The sequence below is a fragment of the Macrobrachium nipponense genome, chromosome 21 (genome assembly GCF_015104395.2).
Source record: "Macrobrachium nipponense isolate FS-2020 chromosome 21, ASM1510439v2, whole genome shotgun sequence".
In the NCBI taxonomy this organism is placed as follows: domain Eukaryota; kingdom Metazoa; phylum Arthropoda; class Malacostraca; order Decapoda; family Palaemonidae; genus Macrobrachium; species Macrobrachium nipponense.
Window position 1 is genome coordinate 61,823,976 of NC_087212.1, and position 21,025 is coordinate 61,845,000.

A 21,025-nucleotide genomic window follows, 5' to 3' on the forward strand; every position below is an offset into this window, starting at 1 on the left:
GTCCCCGGAAAACCCCGAGGATCTACCACAACAACTAATATCACGCACCCGAGGGCGCCTCCGCCGTCCAGCTCGCTTCCGCGAGTGACTACCCGAAGTACAAAGAAGTCAGCCAACAATCATACCTAATTATTGTCTTAGGGGGGGAGTATTTGTAAGGACAACGCTTATTCATAATTTTCTCTGTACATAATTCATCATTCGCGTTGTTCTTACTTCCCCCTGAGAGAGCATTCAGCGGGCTTTCCGTCAGTGTATAAAGCTTGTATAACCACATATTGTGTACTTTTATATTTTGTATTTTATGTCTCTCAAGAAACACAAATCGGGTCTCGCCGACCCACTTTTACTCTCTCGCGGGTCGGTGACCACATTTCCGTCCGCATGCTGTATATTTATATTTCCCTTGACTGTAATAAAAATCAGTACACTTCTACCTGCCTCTTTGTCCACCTCTCACAAATCTATTATGGATAAGACTGTTGACTTATATACCATTAATAAAATGTCTCGCTTTGCTCCCCAATTAGTGTGCGATAACTTTTTTAATATGGCAAGTGCTTTGATGCCCTTGGCTTTAATGTATTTGATGTGCTCTTTCCAATTTAAATGTTGATCAAATATTACTCCTAGATACTTGATTTTTGTACAAAATTGTATTTCAGTGCTATAAAGATGCAGTTTGATTGTTTGGTTCTTCATCCATCTTTTGTCTTTGTAGAAGACGATTGCTTTTGTTTTATCAGTTGAAAATTTAAATCCAACTGAATTTGTCCAACTACATATATTTGAAATGGCAGTACTGAGAACTCTCTGAGCATGTCTCAAATTACTGCTCGTATAGTAAATGACAAAGTCATCAACATATAAACTGTTTTTTACACCTCTTGGTAAATTTATAGTAATGTCATTGATTGCTAAAGCAAACAATGTACAACTCAAGACACTACCTTGAGGGACTCCTTCTTCCAGTTTATAGGTTACTGAGTAGGAATTTTTTACTCTTACTTGAAAAGTTCTGTTTGTTAAGAAGTTCTTAATAAATATTGGTAAGTGGCCTCTTAGTCCCTTGGAGTGGAGTTTTTGCATGATGTTATGCTTTTTCTATATCAAAAAATATAGCTACTGTTAATTTCTTTTGTTCAAAGCCTTTTTTGATATGATCATCTAAATGTGTTGGATCTAGGGTTGATCTGCCAGCTATTGAACCAGATTGTGTTGGTGTTAAAATGGATTCTTTGGTTATTACATACGTTAATCGTGCATTAACCATTTTTCTAAGATTTTGCATAGGCAACTTGTTAGAGATATCGGTCTATAATTGGATGGATTACTTGCATCCTTTCCTGGTTTGTTTATTGGAATAATTATGGCATGTTTCCATTTATCAGGAAAGACACGTTTTAGCCAGATACTATTATAAAATTTTAATAAATATGATTTAGCTATAGGAGCTAATTTTCTATTATTTTAAATGATATTTTATCATATCCTGGTGCAGAGGGATGACAAGAGTTGATGGCATTATCTAGTTCATCCATGTTAAAAATATAGTTATATTCCAGGTCTTCAAGAGTTTCAAAATTAAGTATTATATTTTCTTTTTGTTTTCTGATATTTTGAAAATGTGTATCTAGGCTGGAGTAAGCACTGATGTTTTCAAAATGTTTCCCAATTATGTTTGATATTTCATAAGTATAATGGTATATTTTTCCATTTAAATGTATTGCACTTCTTGGAGGTCTTATATGTTTTCCATTGATTTTCCTTATCTTTTGCCAGACATCCCTTGTGGATGTGTTTGAAGATATGTTTGAGACATATTCCTTCCATGATGTGATTTTTTCAGCTATTACCGTTTTTCTAAATTTGGCTGTATATTTGTTATATAGTGGTTTAATGTGGTTAATTATGTTTGTTATAACTATTTTGTTTAATATGTTTATACTATAGGGCATTTTGTTGAGTGATTTAAGGCGAGTTTTGAGTCTGTTTAGATTGCGACTCAATATATGTTTTATTTTACTTAATGTTGTTAAGGTTGAATTCCACCATGGAACAGGGGATTTTGTGGAATGTGATTTGGTTTTTGGAATACTTTTATCTGCAGCATTTATTATGAAGTTTGAGAAGGATTCACATGTAGTATTGTGATCTTCATTATGTGGGAATGGTGGTATGTTTCGTGTGTATTTGATATGGCATAGATGGTATGTCAACAGGTTCATATGTAATGCTATTATGAACGTATATGGCTGTGCCTAATTTTCCACCGTCAGTTGGTGAATAACAGGCAATTTTATAGTGTTGGATATTTGTAGGGTTACTTCCTATATGTTGTAGACATATGCACATTGGGTTGTGGTCTCGTATGATTCTTTGTAATTCACCCAGACGTAGTCGGGTTAAGAGACCATTTATATTCCATTGAATGATTTTATATTCCATTATTGGGAGGAATTGGTGTTAAATTCTGTAAATTTATTGCTGATTTTACTTTATCTCGTAGTTTATATGCATTTGAATTTATTTGTGGTTTTTTAATCGTTGCATTTGTATGTTGGTTATTAGATTCTGCATTTGTTTGTTTTTCATAGTTGAATATTAATAAGTCTATTTTTGATTTTATAATTTCCTTTTTGTATTTTAAGGATTCAGAACATAATTCGTTCTCATGTTGGTGTGTTAAAGGGCACCTCCTTAATTTGGTAAAACTGTCTATACAATTTCGTACTGTGTCCTCTGTCTTGGTAGTTAGTTGGTTATATGTACTTACAAAGCATTCATTACAACCACAAGATGAAGCATGTTTGGTAATGTTAATTATTGGTTCAGAAGTTTTTGGTCTAGCTTTAGAAATTTCTGGTTTTGTAATTCTATTGTTCCTTTTCTGTAGTGATAAGGACTGTTGGTTTGAGGGGTTATTTGTTTTGTTGTTGTTAATGGGATATTTGGGTCTTGTGGATGGTTGGGGGGTGATAGTTATATTTTGGTTTGGTTTAATGGTATGATTTTCATTAGTATTATTTGATGGAAATTGTAAAGAGTGATCTTTACTGTCCAGATGTTGACTGTTTGATTGAGATTGAGGGTAATTGTGTATTTCCACTTGTGATGAGGTTAGTTTAATATCTTTTTTAAAATTTTCTCCTGGTGTAGTTGGAGTTTCTCTGGACTGATTGTAATTTTCAATATTTACTTTTTTTCCCCTTAGGTGGGGTTTTTTCTAGAATTCTTTTCTTTTTGCCAGTTCGATTATCATCATTATTTAATTCTTCTTCCATTGGAAGTTCTTTTCCATGGATAACTGAATCATCTATGTTAGTGGTGGTATTGGCTGTTGTAATATCACTTTTATTTTGGGTTTCAGTATTATTGGTATGAAATTTAGTTTCTATGTTTATATTATTTTGTTTGTTATTGTGCTGTTTGATGTCTTGATTTTTAGTCACATTTGAAAAGGTGGGGGTTTTGGATGGATTATTAACGCCTCTTACTTTTAGCTCAAGTCTGGCTTCCATGACTGACATTCCTGTCCTATTTATTAACAACTGAATTTCTGAGTTATATTGGTAAAATGAACACTCCTTAGATTTTGCGTGATGGGCTAGTCCACAATTAATACATTTTGATTGATTACAGTTCCAATTAGTGGTATGGTCATCTGATGCACAGACTGCACATATAGCCTTATTACGGCATCTTGTGTATGTGTCCATACCTTGAGCACTGTGTACATTGTGGTGGTTTAGGAACAAAAGGACGAACTTCTCTATTTTGTCCAAGAATTTTTATTTTAAATGGTAAGACTTGGCCTGTAAATTTTATTTTGGCAATGTTGATATTTTTATTTTTATCTTTCCTACTTAAAATAGAGTATATTTCAATTCGTGGATATTGTTATATCTCAATTTTAGGGAGTCTAGCAATAGTTGTTTTGAAGGAAGCTCCTGCTCGCTATTGGGTAGGATGACTGTACCCTGTACATAATTCAATGTTTCGTGGCTTGTAATTATTACCTTTATATTATTTATTTCTGTTATACTTAAAAATTCAGTGGACTGCTTTTTATTGGTTACCTGGATAAGCCATTCATTGTCCTTGATGTGTCTGCATTCCATGTCTTGTGTTGGATATATGTTAAGTAATTTGTTTTCTCGCATCGCTAATGAGATTTTGTCGTCAGCTTTGAGGACTAGAAATCTTGACCAATTATCTGGTCCAAAGAGGTCATCAAAATGTACCAATGTGGGATTAAGTCGGTAATTTTTGTTTCTTTTTGGTCCTTGTTTTATGTATGTGGCTTGTCTATTATGATTTTTATATTTTTCTGTATTGCTGGGAGGATTATTTGTCTCTAATTCAGAATTATTGTTCATTATATATGGTTCCATTGTTACGATATTGGAGTTTACCAATTTATTTTTGTTTGTTTCTTTTTTATTTATGCACTATTTGGTTTTCTGGCTCTGCTGCTTTACTTGGAACAGGGTGTTCCTTTGTATCTTTTATAGTGCTTTCACTACTTGTGGCAGTACCTAGGAAATTCGGGAGTGACGTGCCAATGGTCATCAACTGTGCCGTAGTTTTTCCATCATGGGGCCCAGGGGTACTCAAATGATTTATTTCAATGTTCATAAATTTTGAGTTTTTACAAAAAAGAAAAGAAAAAAAAAAAGAAATCTTGAAAAGATACCATTGGCCCTTCGCGAAGTTAAATCTTCCGCCAAAGGTGAGAAAGGACTCCCAAATGTCCGCATCCCTACCCTACCCAAAAAGGGGATGGCATAACATGATTAGTATGGCCCAAGTGTAAGCAGAACCCGCTTGCTAGGACTAAGAGTATTATGTTAATACAATTATCCCCATCCTAATCACATTATGGGCAAACTGGATAGAATGCCGAGAGTTCTATTCCTAGAACCAGGACCCCCCTGGAATCCGTGGTCCAGCTCCACAGAATAGTTCCGCCTGAAAAACAGGTCCGAACATTGTCGGGTAGATGATGGATCTACCACAGTTCTCACTATTTAGCTTCGGATTTAACTCCACGTTAAGCCATGATATGTTTTCTCATTTATTTGCTTTCAAAAATTTTGGCAAAAATGGAAAAGTCCACATAAGTTAACTCGAAAATATATAATGTCATATGGGACTCTTGAGTTCGAACCTCGGAAGAGATTCCTGAGGTTCGAGAGCCCCCTCACCACGTCAAGGTGGTCCCAAAATGAGGGGGCCTGGCAAGAGAACTGTTTACTAATTAAGTACCACGATGGAAAATTATTAGAAGAAAACTCTAAAGTAAGAACTGCTCTGAGACTGGAGAAGACCTATATGAGGCGGCATAGAGGAGCTTCATGACTTGACAGTCTTGGATGTAGGGCAACAAGTCCAGTGATTCAACAACAGAATGCCGTTACTTTACACAACAGAATTTTTTCCTCTCAATCACATATCAATATTTGCCTTGAAAATTAAGGTTTCCATTCTTAACTGATCCTTGAAGACTTTTGGGCTAATAATAAAATAATGACCTTGTAATGAAGTATTGTAAAACTTTTAAAAATAAAATCAATTCCTAGTACAAATCCATTACTTGAAATTAGTCTCCTCTCCTAATCACACTGTCTCCTTGCATCTCTTAAACCAGTAAAAATTAAAAATGAGGGAATGAATGAATATTAAAAATTTATGCTATGAAGTCAGGCACTGAGGCATTTCAGGGCTTACAATAATGAAAAGAGGATTTGGAGTTTGGACAGAAAGATAATTAGATCCAAAAAATAAACTATAGGTTTAACTAGTTTATTTTTTGATATGGTGAAGTTTAACTAAAGGTTATATTTCACCATATCTTTAACAAAAAGTAATTAAGGTTGGAAATAAACAGAAAAAAGGAAGCAGGGATGAATGTACAATAAAATGTAAATAAGTGGGCGTTACCAAGTGCCAAATGGATGCTGCGAACAACTTTTCATAAGAACTACAGAAGAACATGGCAAAAAAATGGCTTGGACTTGTGGCTAAGCTTGCAACAGCGACCTACCAGCTGATTGCCGATTTACTTTCTCAATTTACTGCAAGCTATCAGCTGACTGCTGATTTACTTTTTCCATTTACTACAGACTACAGCATCCACAACTCCTTTTCAGGAAATAAAGACAAGAAATCATATATAATGAGTTTAAGAAAATTAATTTTATATTCCATAAAATAAGATTACGTAACGTTGTACTACTGAGGCAGTTTCTGATGCCTTCATAAAGGTACCTTGACAATTCTTCTTTCTCCCAAAAATGGAGTAAAAAAAGTCAAGGTTTAGTTTGCCACCTTTTATTTTTTTGTCAGACTGTTTTTTTTTTTTACTTCCAACATGCTCTAGATTCTAAGATATATATACTATATAAAACAAATTAGATTGAATACTTACCAAATCAGCATCTCATGAGCCTACACTAGCACAAAACCTGATACAATATGGTCATGAAATATGCATGATCAGATTGTGCAATTCCCCTTTTATGCTGTTGCTAGTTCTCACAAATAGATTTTCCGTACCTGCAAAGCTGTTCAAAGTCTGCGAGTCATGCGCCACAAAACGTATAAAATCTGTCGTCTTTTCAAGTAACTGGGGGGGGGGGGGGGTTGCTGATGTCTGAGAGAAAGATTTCATACTAGGCCAATTAAGCCGGAAGGCTCCGCCTCATGCATTTGTGATGTCATGGTTCACAAAGCCTGCCTTCATGGAGGATGAGAAAGAGGAGTTTGAGGAGGTTTTTATGCAGAGGATGGGTTAGGGAAATTCCACCCAAAAGGTTTTTTAAGATTTTTACAGCAGGAAATGACTGTATCATACAATACACTTGCACTCAATGGTGGCAGTGTTTGCATGTGGGAGTTTTCACCATTCTGGGTGTAATTTTAAACTTCTTCAAGTTATTAAAACTGTACAACCTTTTTAATGTTTTATTTATCCATAAGAACAATTTCATATTAGAAAAAAATACAGTACGGTACATAGCAAGTATTGAAAATGGGTAGTAAGTTTGACTGGGTAAATTGCAGTTTGCCTTAGCCCTAATGGAATTATTCCCATATGGTATGTTTATCAAAATCTGCAATTTTCCAGTTCTGCGAGGCCGTGGATGGACCAAATTCTCGCATAACTGGGGACCATACTGTACTATATAGTTCCCTTCTCTCCAGGACCTGAGGTTTGCTGATGTGATGACTTCTACTGCCTTACTGCTTTACATCACTTTTACTGCCATGAGAAATTGAAAAAAAAGGCAGAAGCATAGTATTGTAAAAAAAAAAAATAAATAAAAATAAAATAAAAAACTTGTAAGTCATCATTGCTAATTAGCAAAGGATACTCCATTTACCATTCTTGGCAATATTTCTGGACCTGCACTTTGCTTTCTTGGAAGGAATTACACCATGGGCAGAGAGGAACTAGCCATTTTTGTTTTTATACTATGCAATAAAGGACTTGTTCTCTTTGAAATTCCAAGGTGGATTGAGTCAACAATGTCACTGGCCCACTAGACTGAGAGGTACTTGGAAATATATGGTAAATGTTTCAAGGTAGTATATCAATTTTCAGTAGACTATCAAATCAATACATACTACTGTACATGTGTAAAAAAAAGGAGTATGATACCAGTGAACTTAAATGAAGAAAAATAAGGAGTAAGATACCAGTGAACTTAGATGAAGAAAAATTAGGAACAATTGGCATTCTATATAGTTTCAATGAGGAACGCAACAATTTACTTTTAAACATGTAACAATTCCACCTTGCAAATGCATGAGTTATCATAATTCATCCAGTTATTTTCTATCCTTACCATGAAGTTACACTTTGAATAGATGAGCCCTCTCTCTAATCCACCCAGTGATTTATACCTAGATAGATATCATCATTCCCCTTTCGTGGCTGAAGAGGCATGACTCTGTGCATAAACCCAACACTAAGAGCAAAGTTTGCTATGAGATTTTTACCTTGCTTGGCCACATCAAATAATCAAATGGACAAGGGGTTTCCTCTCCACTTTTATCTTTTTTTATATTCTAAAAGCACTCAAACCCATGTTTAGGCCTTACAGGGTTCAGTAATTTAATCATAAATCATACAGTACAAGAAGAGAAACGTGGAGCAAGAAAAAAGTTAGAGGAAAATGCATGACTACTTCAACTTCTTTTATCCATAATGAAGTAGTAATGAAGTTATTTCCTGGCCAGCATCATCTTGGCTCTTCAGCTCTCTCAATCGTAATGAAAGGAAAATCACTCCCAGTAAATATTCAAAGTAATAAAACTATTTATAAGATTCTTTTATTACCAACAATGACATCTGACTGCATTCTAAACTACCTAAACTTTATCCATTTTATCTTGGCAAAATGGTCTATGACTGGTATCTTTGTGCAGTTGAATGACCACTCTGATGAAGGCAAGAGCACACAACAAGGAAACTGAATGTGCAGCTGTGTTCAAACTGAAGTTGCAAGTGTACATGGTAGTAATATTTTAACATGTACCAATTGATAAAATCCAGATAGGAAATTCATTACTACGCAAAACTATATACCTAAAGTTACAAAATGTTACATATCCATGGTAAATGGACAAATCTCAACAATAAATAAACACAAGAAGATGCTTTATGAAATATTAATTCTTCAGAAAAACCATCACTTTACAGAACATTATTTTTCCACAGCCAAGGCATTTACAAAAAGTCCTGAATCACAACATAATCTTTGCAGTAGTAAACAAAGCACAGTGTCTTCATCTGAGGAGCACTCCCACCATTTCTCATTACTTAGCAGGCTTGTCATGTTTTGCTTGCAAATACCCAGTAAGGTAAGGTCTATAACATATTAGGGAGGAAGGAATGGCCTATATCTATGAAAGCAGTAATTTTTCAAGTAAAAAGAAGAAAGGGGCTAGAGGACAACAATTTGTAAAAGTAAAGCCAATGTATAAAAAATATAATTTTTCAGCACAAACCTATTATCATAATTATTACATAGCCTCAGTAGCAACTAAAGTAGGAGGGAGCTGAGCTGCTGCAGATGAATACTTGATAAAAAAAAACTTGAAAGGGACCATAAAAGATAGAACACATGTAAACTCTGCTAATTATGGGTCATGAAATGGACAGCAATCCAGTTAGTAAAGAAGACTTGAGGAACAGCAGCTCACTTAACCTATCAAATGAGAGATACAATATTTATAAATCAGAAGAGTGTGCTCATAATAAAAGAATAAGTAACTTGGAAGTGTGTGCTTATAATAAAACCAATTATGATATCCCTGTCCTAAAAAGAAAACTTGGACTGCTACTACTAAGGTCTTGGAGGGAAATCAACTAAAAAAAACTTATGGATGAGCTTTCTTATAAAATCTTGTAGTAATGGCAGGCAGGCACCTTCTGGCATTCAAAACAACTGCATTAACATCTAAAGTCTTCTTAAATAGTAAGAAGACAGCCTGCTCTACTTCACTTTCATTAGACTGGTTTGACCTTTGGAGGCATTCTCATGAGCCTTCAGAATGACCAGTTTACACCCCAAAGAAATTAAATTTCTACCTGAAATCTGATTTTTAATATTGGCTAATAGTCCAAAACAAACAATAGAAACCAAGACTTTGCTCTCTCAAAGATTGCTAAGCAGTCATGGAAAAGCAGTAGCATCAAAATATTAATGATAGGTACAAAAGATTTACATGACATGTAAATTGAAAACTTTAATATCCTATTAAAAAAACTACAAGTAACACATTGTATTGATATGTCATGGCTTCTAAATTGGTACTATTATTATGATAATTACCAGTTAAAAAATTTGTCAACCATTAAATATCAGTGCACATGTGTATGTGCAATCCCTCAAAGAGAGAAGGGTGAGTTATATGGATAGAGGTTGTATAAATGATTTTAAGTAAATTACCTAATGTTAAAAACTTAGATCAAAGTACCTCATTGACACACTACTTATCTCTCAATGGGGCACCTTAAAAATATGTATATGACTAGCATATTGTCCAGGAATTGCTAGTTATCAAACATCTGTTTCAATTTATCTACCTTACCATTTATGCTACACCAATTTTCTTTCATTATTTTTAAGTTTTGGGAAATGTAGGAAAGTTAAGTATTAACAGTGCTACAAATGAATTTATCAAACTCAAGAAATTTGGAGTAACTTGAAAACCAAGTAACTACTACAAAGAATGGATGAATGAAATTCAGAGCCAGCCCAAGAACAGGGACACTATAATGGTCGTTCAAGGCTAAATATAGTATCAGAATAGTGTGAATGCCATGATATACAAGAATGAACTCTCTATAAAACTGTCATTTCAATCAGCTTCCAATAGTTACTTAAACTCTTTAAGAAAAACAAATTAACAAACATATTGGGAAAATAAAATATAAAAGTACCTGTACAGTAATTTAAGCTCTCAAAATCTACATATCTTTAAAAAAAACTGATGAGTGTAGGAATGCCTGTACATGAAACCCATCCCTTTAGTCATCAAGGTCTTACAGTGGTATCTTAAGGGAAATTTTGCTAGTCTTCACCTACTACCTTGAACCCAAGTTTGGACACCATTGACCATACTCCAAACTCATCTTTTAGTAGCTGCTAATCTGAAAACAGTAGCTAGGCATATTCAATGACAAGATAAATTTAAACTGCTGAAGACTTGGCTTTCTTTACAGGATTTTTTTCCAAGACTTGAAATTCACAATACATAGGCTGAAAACAAGAAAATCAGATGCAATGTATATCGTGAGTGGATCCCTTCATTATATGCATTCAGACTCTAGGTCATGAAGATGGATCACCTATTAACACTGGTCAAATGAGTGTGATCTATTCAAAGATGAAGCTGACAAGAGTTAAGAAGTACCAGTAGCGCAGTACTCATAACTAAAATAACTTGTATTTCAGGACTTGCTGTAGCTGCATAGATTAGGCAAATGAAGCACTGTCCAGCAATGGTTTCTTTGTGTATGAACTTGTAATAACAACTCCCAAGTCAAAAAGAATATGTTCTGATTACTTCTCATAAAAAGGAACACACATCATAGTACAATTAATTTAAATCCCATAACAAAATATTGTACTAAAAAAAGAAAGAAAATTTACAATACAGATACATTACACTAGTTTATGACCATAATAGTACTTGAGTAGAAAGCAAGAGAGAGTGATAAGAAAAGAAAAGGTGGTGGTCATCAATAGGATTCCTTAGCATCTCAAAGTCTGCACTGATTGCATGATCACTAACTAAATGCACCGTAAAATATCATGGAAATTTTCTTGCTTCCCATCGTCTATCTTGTTATGCTTAATTCAAGAATATCAGCTTGCCGTTTTTTTGAATATCAACGACAATACAGTTAATAAATTACTATGACTAAAAGAAACACCCCTCATAAATAAAACATTGACAAGTGCAGTTTTAACACTGCATTTCCTATATATTCATACCTAGATGAGTTCTCACAGCCAAATGAAAATATTGATACATAAAAACTCTCAAAATGTAGATGCTATTCATTTAACTGAGCTTATAATATAAAATCAATTTGATGTACTATTCAAAGGCTTGAGATAAAGTTCTCAATGCTAAATGAAATGAACATGATTATGAGATTTCAAGCACGCAATCTGACAACTAGGATATATATATACAATCTTCCATTATCAGTGCCAATAAGCTGTGAGCGTATATACTTTACATCAGACCCAAGCCCAGATAAAGGGGAAAGTCTGATCATATTATCAATGCCCCTGAAACTGGTCCAAAACTGAAAGGCTAGTTATTTTCAAAGATAGTATAACCAACCACCAAGTTAAAAATGAGGTCCGACGTATACTGCATGGTAACAATTTGGCCCAGAAGCCAAGGAGAGAATGATTCCCTACTCCGTAGGTCACTGACAATCATCAAATGTAAATACTATGAGTACATAATTACTTGGACTTAGGTGAGGCACTGTATAAAAAAAACAAAATCTCATCATTTTGGAAATGCCGCAAATTCTAACAGCTGGAGCTGAAAACAAATGAATGCAAAATATTGACTTCTCATCTAGTCATTTCAAAATCCAAATAAAAAATAAAATCACCTTAGAGGTTGGAGCACTTCAAAACACTCATATATCTATTTAACTGAGAACAAAATCATTATACTCTTTCTGATGAAACATCTCTTGGAGAGAGCATTCACAAAACAAAATGTCAACACCAACATTCTTAATGACACGAGAGACTTTACTGAGACTACGTGTCAAAAATACCATACTATCACATAGTATCAACAATCCATTCTAGTAATGAAGGGCTATCTGAAAGTATGTTTACATAGCAAATAAACATTTTGTATATTCCTGATCCATAATATAATCATTAATTTAATCAAAACTAGAATAGCCCCAGTGAGCAACAGATATAAACTACATAAACCTGCCAGGTTTTGTAGCCCTCATTACCCATGTTATTTCCATTTTTATACACTACATTAGGTCAAGTTATACTGCAAAGCAAGAAAAATCCACCATGAAGTAACACTGCTTGGCTTTACATTTAACTTCTGCTAAAAGCTCTAGCAGTAAAGAGCAAAGGATATTAGTTATCACAATTTCTGGAGCCCTATCAACACTAGTATCTTATAAACCATCCTGGTATGCATTGCAATGACATTATTCATAAACCATAATAAACAGTGATACAAAACAACATAAAAAATTAATAATAATAATAATAACAATAGTCATCCAATAATAAAATTTGGGTGGATCTTATTTGTCCTCCCTTGGGTGACAGTGGGGAGACATGATAAGCCACCCTCCCCCCCAGGGTAGGGCGGGGTAGGTAAGGGAACAGGAGGGTAGTAGAGATGTCCACCCTCCTATTGCACACCCACTAGTCAGCAGGGTAGGTAGGGAGACAGCAATGCCAAGTTCCAGCACATGAAAAGTGTGCCAAGAAGCTCGTTTTACATAAGACCCCTGTTACCTGACTCAAAATGTTCTTTCATATACAGTAAATGCATCAAGTAAACTTCATTAAGTTTTGAATAATAAGAAACCTTTTCAATTTAGCCAATCAATCATAGTCTTCCACTACAGTTACAATCCCATTCCAATATCATGACAAAATCAATATTAAAACATTTTGCAATATCGGTACATACACTCTTACACATACAGTAGCTAAACATACCCACACAGTAACTGTGTTGTGTCACCATGGCGGTCATGAAAGTTCATACGAAGGGTAAAATCCAAATATTCTAAACATCATGCGTAGGGAATATGGAATGGAATAACTCTGACTTAAGCTGATTAACCTTGATCACTGCATCTTAGAGATCTCAAACTTTGTGGTGACAATTTCCTGCAATGAAAACAAAAGGTATTTAATACACTCTATAAAACAACTTCAGGTTCATATGAAAAACTTTCCACAAAAGCCTTCGAGCAAACTCAACAATCAGACAAATGATAAATTTAACTAGATTGTTGTTACTACAGAATCCCTTTCTATGAAAAAAATTATATTCTCAGATGGCATCCATGTGAGTTCTACTGTATACCATAAGAATCATAAGTTCTATTAGGTAAGTAAGTATGTACACCACTGAATTTCAGGCACCTTTGGTTCCAAATCCTTATCTGGTTACTAAACCACCCCAATTCACACACGAAACTACTCAACGAACATATTGATTTTATGTTAGTTTTCAAGGTTCTTGTTCAGTAGACTTTTCAGTAACTTCATCATGATTATAGACTTTTCAGTAAACTTGTGTGGGGTTGAATGTAGAGTTTTACTGCTCCTTTTGTTGATTTTGGACAAAAAAACTGCATTTGCAGCACTGTTTGTGTAAGGCCCAACAAAGTTCCCCTCAGAAGACCTTGTCGGTGGATCAAAAGTGGTCCCTTTACACTCACAAGGAAGGGTATAAATAACAAATCCAAATCAATGATAGTGATTCTCCCAACTCTTCCTCAACTCATTGTGCTGTGCCCACCTTCTCCATGAAACCCTCACTACATAGAGGTCACATCGCTGCCAAAAAATGTCTTCTTGAAGGGCTGGCTGAATGGGGAATACAAGTAGATAGTAGATGAAACTGCAAAGGAGAACCTGCATTAATAGGAGACAGGCAGTAAATGAAGAGAAAGACTTCCTGGACACAAGGCTCTGCAGTGATTGTCCACCCATTCTCCAAAACCCTTGAAGGAAAGGGCAACACTGGTCAATAGCCTCAGTGGCGGAGTGATAAAGAGTGACCCATCAAGCACAAGAGAGCCAAAGTAATGTAGTCCTAGACGTGGGGGACTGCCAATGGGGCCGACGAGGGGGTACGAGCAACCAAGAAATGCGAGAGAAGGCCATCCAAGGAGGGGGAACCCTGTAGGTCTAGAGACATACTAACAGCCCCCCCCCCCCCCCCCTTGTTTGATTCGGAATCTGAAATAAAGGAAACGGAAGGCGCAGTCTCCTCCCTCTCTGGAAGGACAATAGATCCTGCTGGAGAGGTGGCTACATTAAACATAATCTCATCCTGTGCAACTCCCAATACTTCCAACATCAAATCGATGAAAGAAAAGAAAGTAGACAATGGTACAACTGAAGCAGGGGGGGATGCTGAAACATCCAAACGAGGAGGCGAAAAACACTCCCAAAAAGGACACGCAGAAACTCTATGATGCTCCCGATTCTTGTAAAACACCTTCCACTGTAACTTAGGCCAGGAACGACATTCCAGGCAAGGATTAGTAATGGTATAGAAATTAGAACAGCACCTACTGCAAATCGTATGGGGATCTGTAATGGAAGCAGCAAAAAACCTGGATCACAGAAAACCCCGAATACCCGGACACAAACATTAACAAGGCTTTGAAGAATCGGAGGGCTCCATGATAACAACAAAACACACGTGTACAAACACACTGAAATAAAAAAGAAACTACAGACAAAAAAAAGCAACCAGCTTGGGAGGACAGCAAAAGCAACTACTCTTCAAGGTGGTCAAAGAAAGACTAGTGTTTCACAAGGTTCTATGCCTGGTTGGTGACTAGCTTCCACCTTGTACACACATGAGCTGCCAGATGCCACAGATTCCTTGCTTTACCATCTTTGTTTTTAACCAGTTTCCAGCTGGCGCAAGAAGATTACCTATTGTTAAGACCGAAGATTTGTTCTGCATATAAACAGTTATGCAGCAGTAAGGGAAACAATAGAATCTGGGGAAATAAAGGTGTGATGGATAAAATGAAAGGATCAAATAGCTGATGTATTAACTAAAGCAGGAGTGTCAGGAGAAAATATTAGAAATTATATAGAGGGTAATGAGTTGGAGAATAAAGAAAATTAGAGGGGATTAGGTTAGGAAGAGGTTGGAGGGGAGGGAGAAAGAGCTAAGTGTGATTTTTTGTATATCAGTTTAGTCTGTTATTTTATTTTTATTTTTTGTATTGGTGAAATGTAAGCCAAGTTCAATGTATGGGAAACATGTGTTTGATTTTAGAAAATGTCTTGTATTTAAGTTGTGATGTGATGTCATAGAAGACAAGATGGTGGCAGAATGGGGTGGAAAGGCAAACATTAACAGAGAGGGCAGTAGAAGACATGCAGAACTGGTGTTTGGTAGGGTAGGAGAGAGCTCTCTGTATTATAGGATTCTGAGGGTTGTAAGTCATGTTGTGGTGTTGTTCAAAGTCTTAAGCTGGTGTATACTGGGACCGAGGAACGTGAATAGGTGGGTAGATTGCACATTTGTGGCACAAAGGAAAGATTAGGCTTGAAAAGATTCAAATAAGACACTATCAACATCCAAAATTGCATTCAAAGAACAAAGAACAATGCGCTTTAAAACTGTAGACAAAAAATGTTACTGATGATTTGAAATCAGTTGAAATGTCTTATACGTACTTATAAAGTAATCTGCAAGAGGCAAAATAATATGGAATTCTGTTTCCCTGCCTCATTACACATATTTGGGATATGGAAAATCTAAAAATAATTCCTCTGGATAGCCTGATTCCCAAATGCAGGTAATTCATTTTGTCATGGTGTGAGTGACAGAATGGCACATGGCTATGTGGCTCATTACCAGGTAAATACAGACAAATTCAGGGATGAAAACGGAATGAGAAAGAACTGCAAAGAAAAGAAAGGAAAACCTCAAACAGAAAATGGCAGCACTAGTCTGTGGATTAGCAGAGCTGACTCAGGGTGTATAAATATTGACCATGATCATTCTAAGCATGAATTAGAAATTATCTGCAATTCTTAAAAATAATGAAGGATTACAAGATGTATGTAAACATTCCCAGAGTGCTAAAGGACCTAACATCTCGATATAAGAAATATTTTTTTTATTGAACATTAAGTAGGTTTGTTTTATTAAAAGAGGCATAAGAGAAAAAAAACCCCAATAATATCCTTTTACATCCACCAAATTAACTGATCAGAAAAAAAGTTAATTTTGAACCCTTACCTCATCTGAGTCCAGAATTGGAAGAGCCCTGAAAGTAAATAAGTAAAGGGACATATTAAAATGTGTGGCCAGATAAACAAAATGCATATTAATATTAATTACAATCTCCATGATTTTTTGTCTCACTATTTGGACAAGGCAGAAAATCCTAAGATTGAATATTATTATCACTATTATTTATTTATTATTTTTTTGGTCTATCGCAATCATCCTATTCGAATGGGTGGTTTTTATAGTGTGGGGTTCGAGGTTGCATCCTGCCTCCTTAGTAGTCCATCACTTTTATTACTGTGTGCTGTTTCCAGGAGCACACTCTTCTGCATGAGTGATGGAGCTACTTCAGCATCTAATTTTTCCAGCTTCCTTTTCAGGGATTTTGCGATCATGCCTAGTAATATCATTATTATTATTATTATTCATAAGATGAACCCTATTCATATGAAACAGGGGCCACTGACTTGTATGCAACTCAAGCTTCCAAAGAATATGGTGTAAATTTGAAAGAAGTAATAGAATGCAATGGTAAATACAGAAAGAGATCAGTTATTACAAAACCAGATAAATTAACATATTAATAAATAAAAAAAAATGTAAGCAAAATATTAAAATGCCAGTTGAACTGTATTAGGGTAGTACACAATGCATTGCATCTTCGCTTAAACTTTAGAAGTTCCAGTTGCACAAAATTTCCGGGGAAGCTGTTCCACAGTCCAACAGTGCGAGGAATAAAGGACCTCTGGATTGAGAAGTTCAACAGCAAGGCACACATACTGCATATTGATGCTGATGTCTAGTGAATCTGGTTGGTCTTGGAAGAAAAAAGGATCAGGAATCAACTGTGATATGTGAAAGGTCTCTGTTGAAATATAACTTATGAAAAGGTGGAAAACAAGAGACCATTTATTGATGGTCCAAGTTATAACTGCTAATATTAGGAAACACAAATTTACCACCAGAAAACACTATCTAAAAGAGATAAATCTCTAGCAGAAGCAGACATCCACACTGGAGAACAGTTTTCTAGTAAAGAAAGGACAAATGACCTAAAACATGTTGCACTAATTTGATCACTCATACATATAGTGTATGTATAATATATATATGAAAATAAAAAATAAAATATATGTATATATATATGATAATATATTATACATATATATATATACATATATCTATATACTATATATATATATACTATATATATACATATATATATATATATATATACTATACATATACATATACATATATTATATATATATATATCTATATATATATATATATATATATATATATAAATTATTATATATATGATCTATATATTATTTATATATATATATATATATATATATCTATAGGCCTTACAAACAATACCTACTTTCTTGCAAAATTTGCTGGAATTTTTATTAGATGCTTCTCTAAAGAAGGTTTTAAGGGAAATAGAGATATGTTTATGGTAAGGAAGCCATGAGGAATATTTCCGAAAACGGTAAAAACTCAAGAATCAACTCTGTTTGGATAGACTTTAGCCTTCTGGACAGAGAAGTGTTTGGCCTTCTAACACCAAGTTTGACTGTCCAGATAAACCCTTAAGAGTTCTAACAGGACATAAGACAGCCATTATTCCATTGCTATCTAAGCAGTTTAATTTGGGAGGGGCTTACAATTCTAAGTCTATCCTCTAAGCAATGAAGAAAGAGAAAGAGGTTGCCACTAGAGCAAACCCAAAGAACGAGTTAAGGCTTGAAGCTCACCACTATAACCTCTTACTAGGTCTAACCTGGACATAAAGACAGCCACTAATTCGCTGTCTACAAAAGCAGTTCAATTAGGCACTATAACAAAACTGGGGAGGGCTTCCTTCTCTATATCTTTTCTCTAAGCAAAGAAAGAAATGAGGGGTTGCCACTAGAAGAAAGCCCCCATACAAGAAAGGGCTTGAAGCTTCCTTATACATTTTGACCCACCAAGAGCTAAAAGGGCTTAACTCAGGCAAAACATAATTAGAAGATGAAATTCCCAGCCTAAAAGATTAAAAACCTCTTTAAACTTTAAATCATGAACAATATTCCAGTCAGCACAATGAAGGACTGAAAGCTTTGTAAAGTGGTATCCTTGATCGCTGTGATAGAAAACTGGTTTGAATATCTGAGATATGCGTAGAGCTTAAATGAAGATATCATCTAGTGGAATGGGTGCTGGATATCACTCAGGACAAGCACCACTGTTATTGATACACAAGTCTAGCAGTGGAGGGCCTTCTAAATTTTAGGGGAAAACATTCCCTTGGGGCCAAGAATGTGCTAACAAAATCATTCTTGTGATCTGCTAAGTTCACAATTTGAGTATTTCCTCAAAAACAACACACAGGAAAAACCTAAAGGAAGGGAGCCACTGCCCATGCAGAAGTGTTTATGTTTAATTTTTGAAGTAATTTATAATTTTTCATGCTTTTATGTGTAAAATCTAATTGAAAGATGTACTATTACGTAATTATTTTGTGCATGTATAAATATGAAACAAAGGTACAGTAGACACCCGTATTCGTGGAGGATGGGTACCACACACACACCCCGCAAATAGGTAAAATCCGCAAATACTTAAAACCCCTCTAAAAATGCTTAGAACTGCTTATTTTGATACTTAAAACACAAAAAAGCACTCTTAAAAATGCTTAAACCAGAGTATTTTAATAGCTTTACCACAAAAAGTGCTTTTAGTTGCAAAAATTATATGAAAATACAGTAATTTGCAAATATTTCTCAGTGAAAAATACTGCGAATAGGCAAAATTTCCCCGAATAATGGGTATATACGGTCCATAGAAAAATCTACGAATATGCAAATATATTTTTTACACAAATCTAACATGGTGATGAATAAGAGACAACAGAAAAGGAAAATGAGGAAGAGGGGGGAAGGGTTACTGTTCGTTTGGAGACAATACTGGGGGGAGAGAGAAGAAGAAGAAAAACAGCAGAGCTGACACATGGCTCAGAACGCACAATACAGTCTCCAAAAGGGATTGAACAGAAGCTAGCCAGGTAACGCGGGAGCCAACAAGAGAGACAAACTCCAAACATTGTAGCTCAGTGCCAAACCCCAACCGAAAAAAAGGTTGAGAGAGAGGGATCTTGGCCCTAATATTTTCTATTGAAATCCTAACTAACAAAACAATAAATATCAACTATTAATTTTCTCCTGAAACACATGAGGGAAAAAGAAGGCGGAGCAGAATGAGAGAGAGAGGAATTAACCTAGGCTATCAAGTAGGTTAATGGAGGAGAAGCAACACTGGCAGACAAAAGAAAAAGACTGAGTAGGCTTCTGGTGTGCCCAACTAATTGTCTACATAAATATCAGCCTCCAACATTTTCCAATACTACACAAAATCTACATCCTCTCATCAGATCACTCAAAATACATATCAAGAGAACCACACTCATGCTTGAGCAGCTAGTGTAAAATAGGATACTACATGGTCATCTTGCAAAACTTAAAACATTCGGTTTTCACGAAGTCTTTCCTATACAGTCTAATGCTTTCATCTCTGCTTGTTGTAAATGACATGAAGTAATACAGAAACAAGCACAATACCCTACAGGAGAAAATTAACCAGAAATCATCAAAATATAGTAACACCGATCTGACCATCTGTACGAGTATGTCAGGTTGGCATAAAGATATATGACGAGAATGTAAACATTCCAGCACCATCTAGTGGGAAACAGATGACTACAGAGACAGTCCAAGTGGGTTAACGAAGCACATTCTGATTTATATTTCTTTTAAATGACAATTGCACCAAACAGCATGAGAATAAAGCTAACTTTAACAGTAGGTAAGATTCATTCAAAATAATACTTTAGTATTTATCTTATTACTAAACTGAACACAACTTAAAACTTACGAATCAGCAAGAGATGAGGGAATATTTTCTTCAACCCACTTTAAATCATCTTCCTGTAAGAAAATAAACAAATCTTTTTAATTAAAGTAAACATGCTGTAAACTTCAATATAATATTTATGAATACAAACAATAGACAGCACGAAGCAACATATCATAGCCAAACATAAATAATCATAATGATTTCACTGAAGGACAAAAGAGGGGGGAAATACATTAAGATTAAAGACACTCAAGTGAAGGAAGTATCCACAGAGTATGTAAAATTAGGTTGGTAAAAAGAAGGAATGCACATACTGCATTAACTGGATGATACAATTTGAGGATCAGTGAGAGAAAAAAGTGAGATCCTCTAAACTGCAGTAGAGGAGCTAAAGATGATCAAGAAGCAGTATACAAGTGAAGGAATAAAGTGGTCAGGGGAAAAGTTAATAAACAGGAAAAAGAATGATAAAAATCCATTTGTAACTTCCAGTAAAGGTCATTCACTGTTGTATTTTGACCATAAGGTATTTGTACATATATTCACTTGTCAGTGGAGAAAGAACAACTAACTTAAGAAAATGGGATATTTATACAAATTC

The 21,025-nt window shown here is 35.1% G+C and overlaps 1 protein-coding gene across 1 annotated transcript in view; it reads right to left on the reverse strand.

The window, feature by feature from the left end:
• Window positions 1-6,952: 6,952 nt before the first annotated feature.
• The window catches only part of LOC135197498 (transmembrane protein 87A-like), a 212,774-nt gene continuing 198,701 nt past the window's right edge, over window positions 6,953-21,025 (reverse strand). The window contains exons 12-14 of the mRNA XM_064224561.1: window positions 20,443-20,495; window positions 16,534-16,561; window positions 6,953-13,421 (exon numbers count right to left, since the gene is read on the reverse strand). Coding sequence (XP_064080631.1) covers window positions 13,380-13,421; window positions 16,534-16,561; window positions 20,443-20,495 — 123 coding nt within the window. The 3' untranslated portion in view covers window positions 6,953-13,379. The remainder of the gene's footprint in view (window positions 13,422-16,533; window positions 16,562-20,442; window positions 20,496-21,025) is intronic.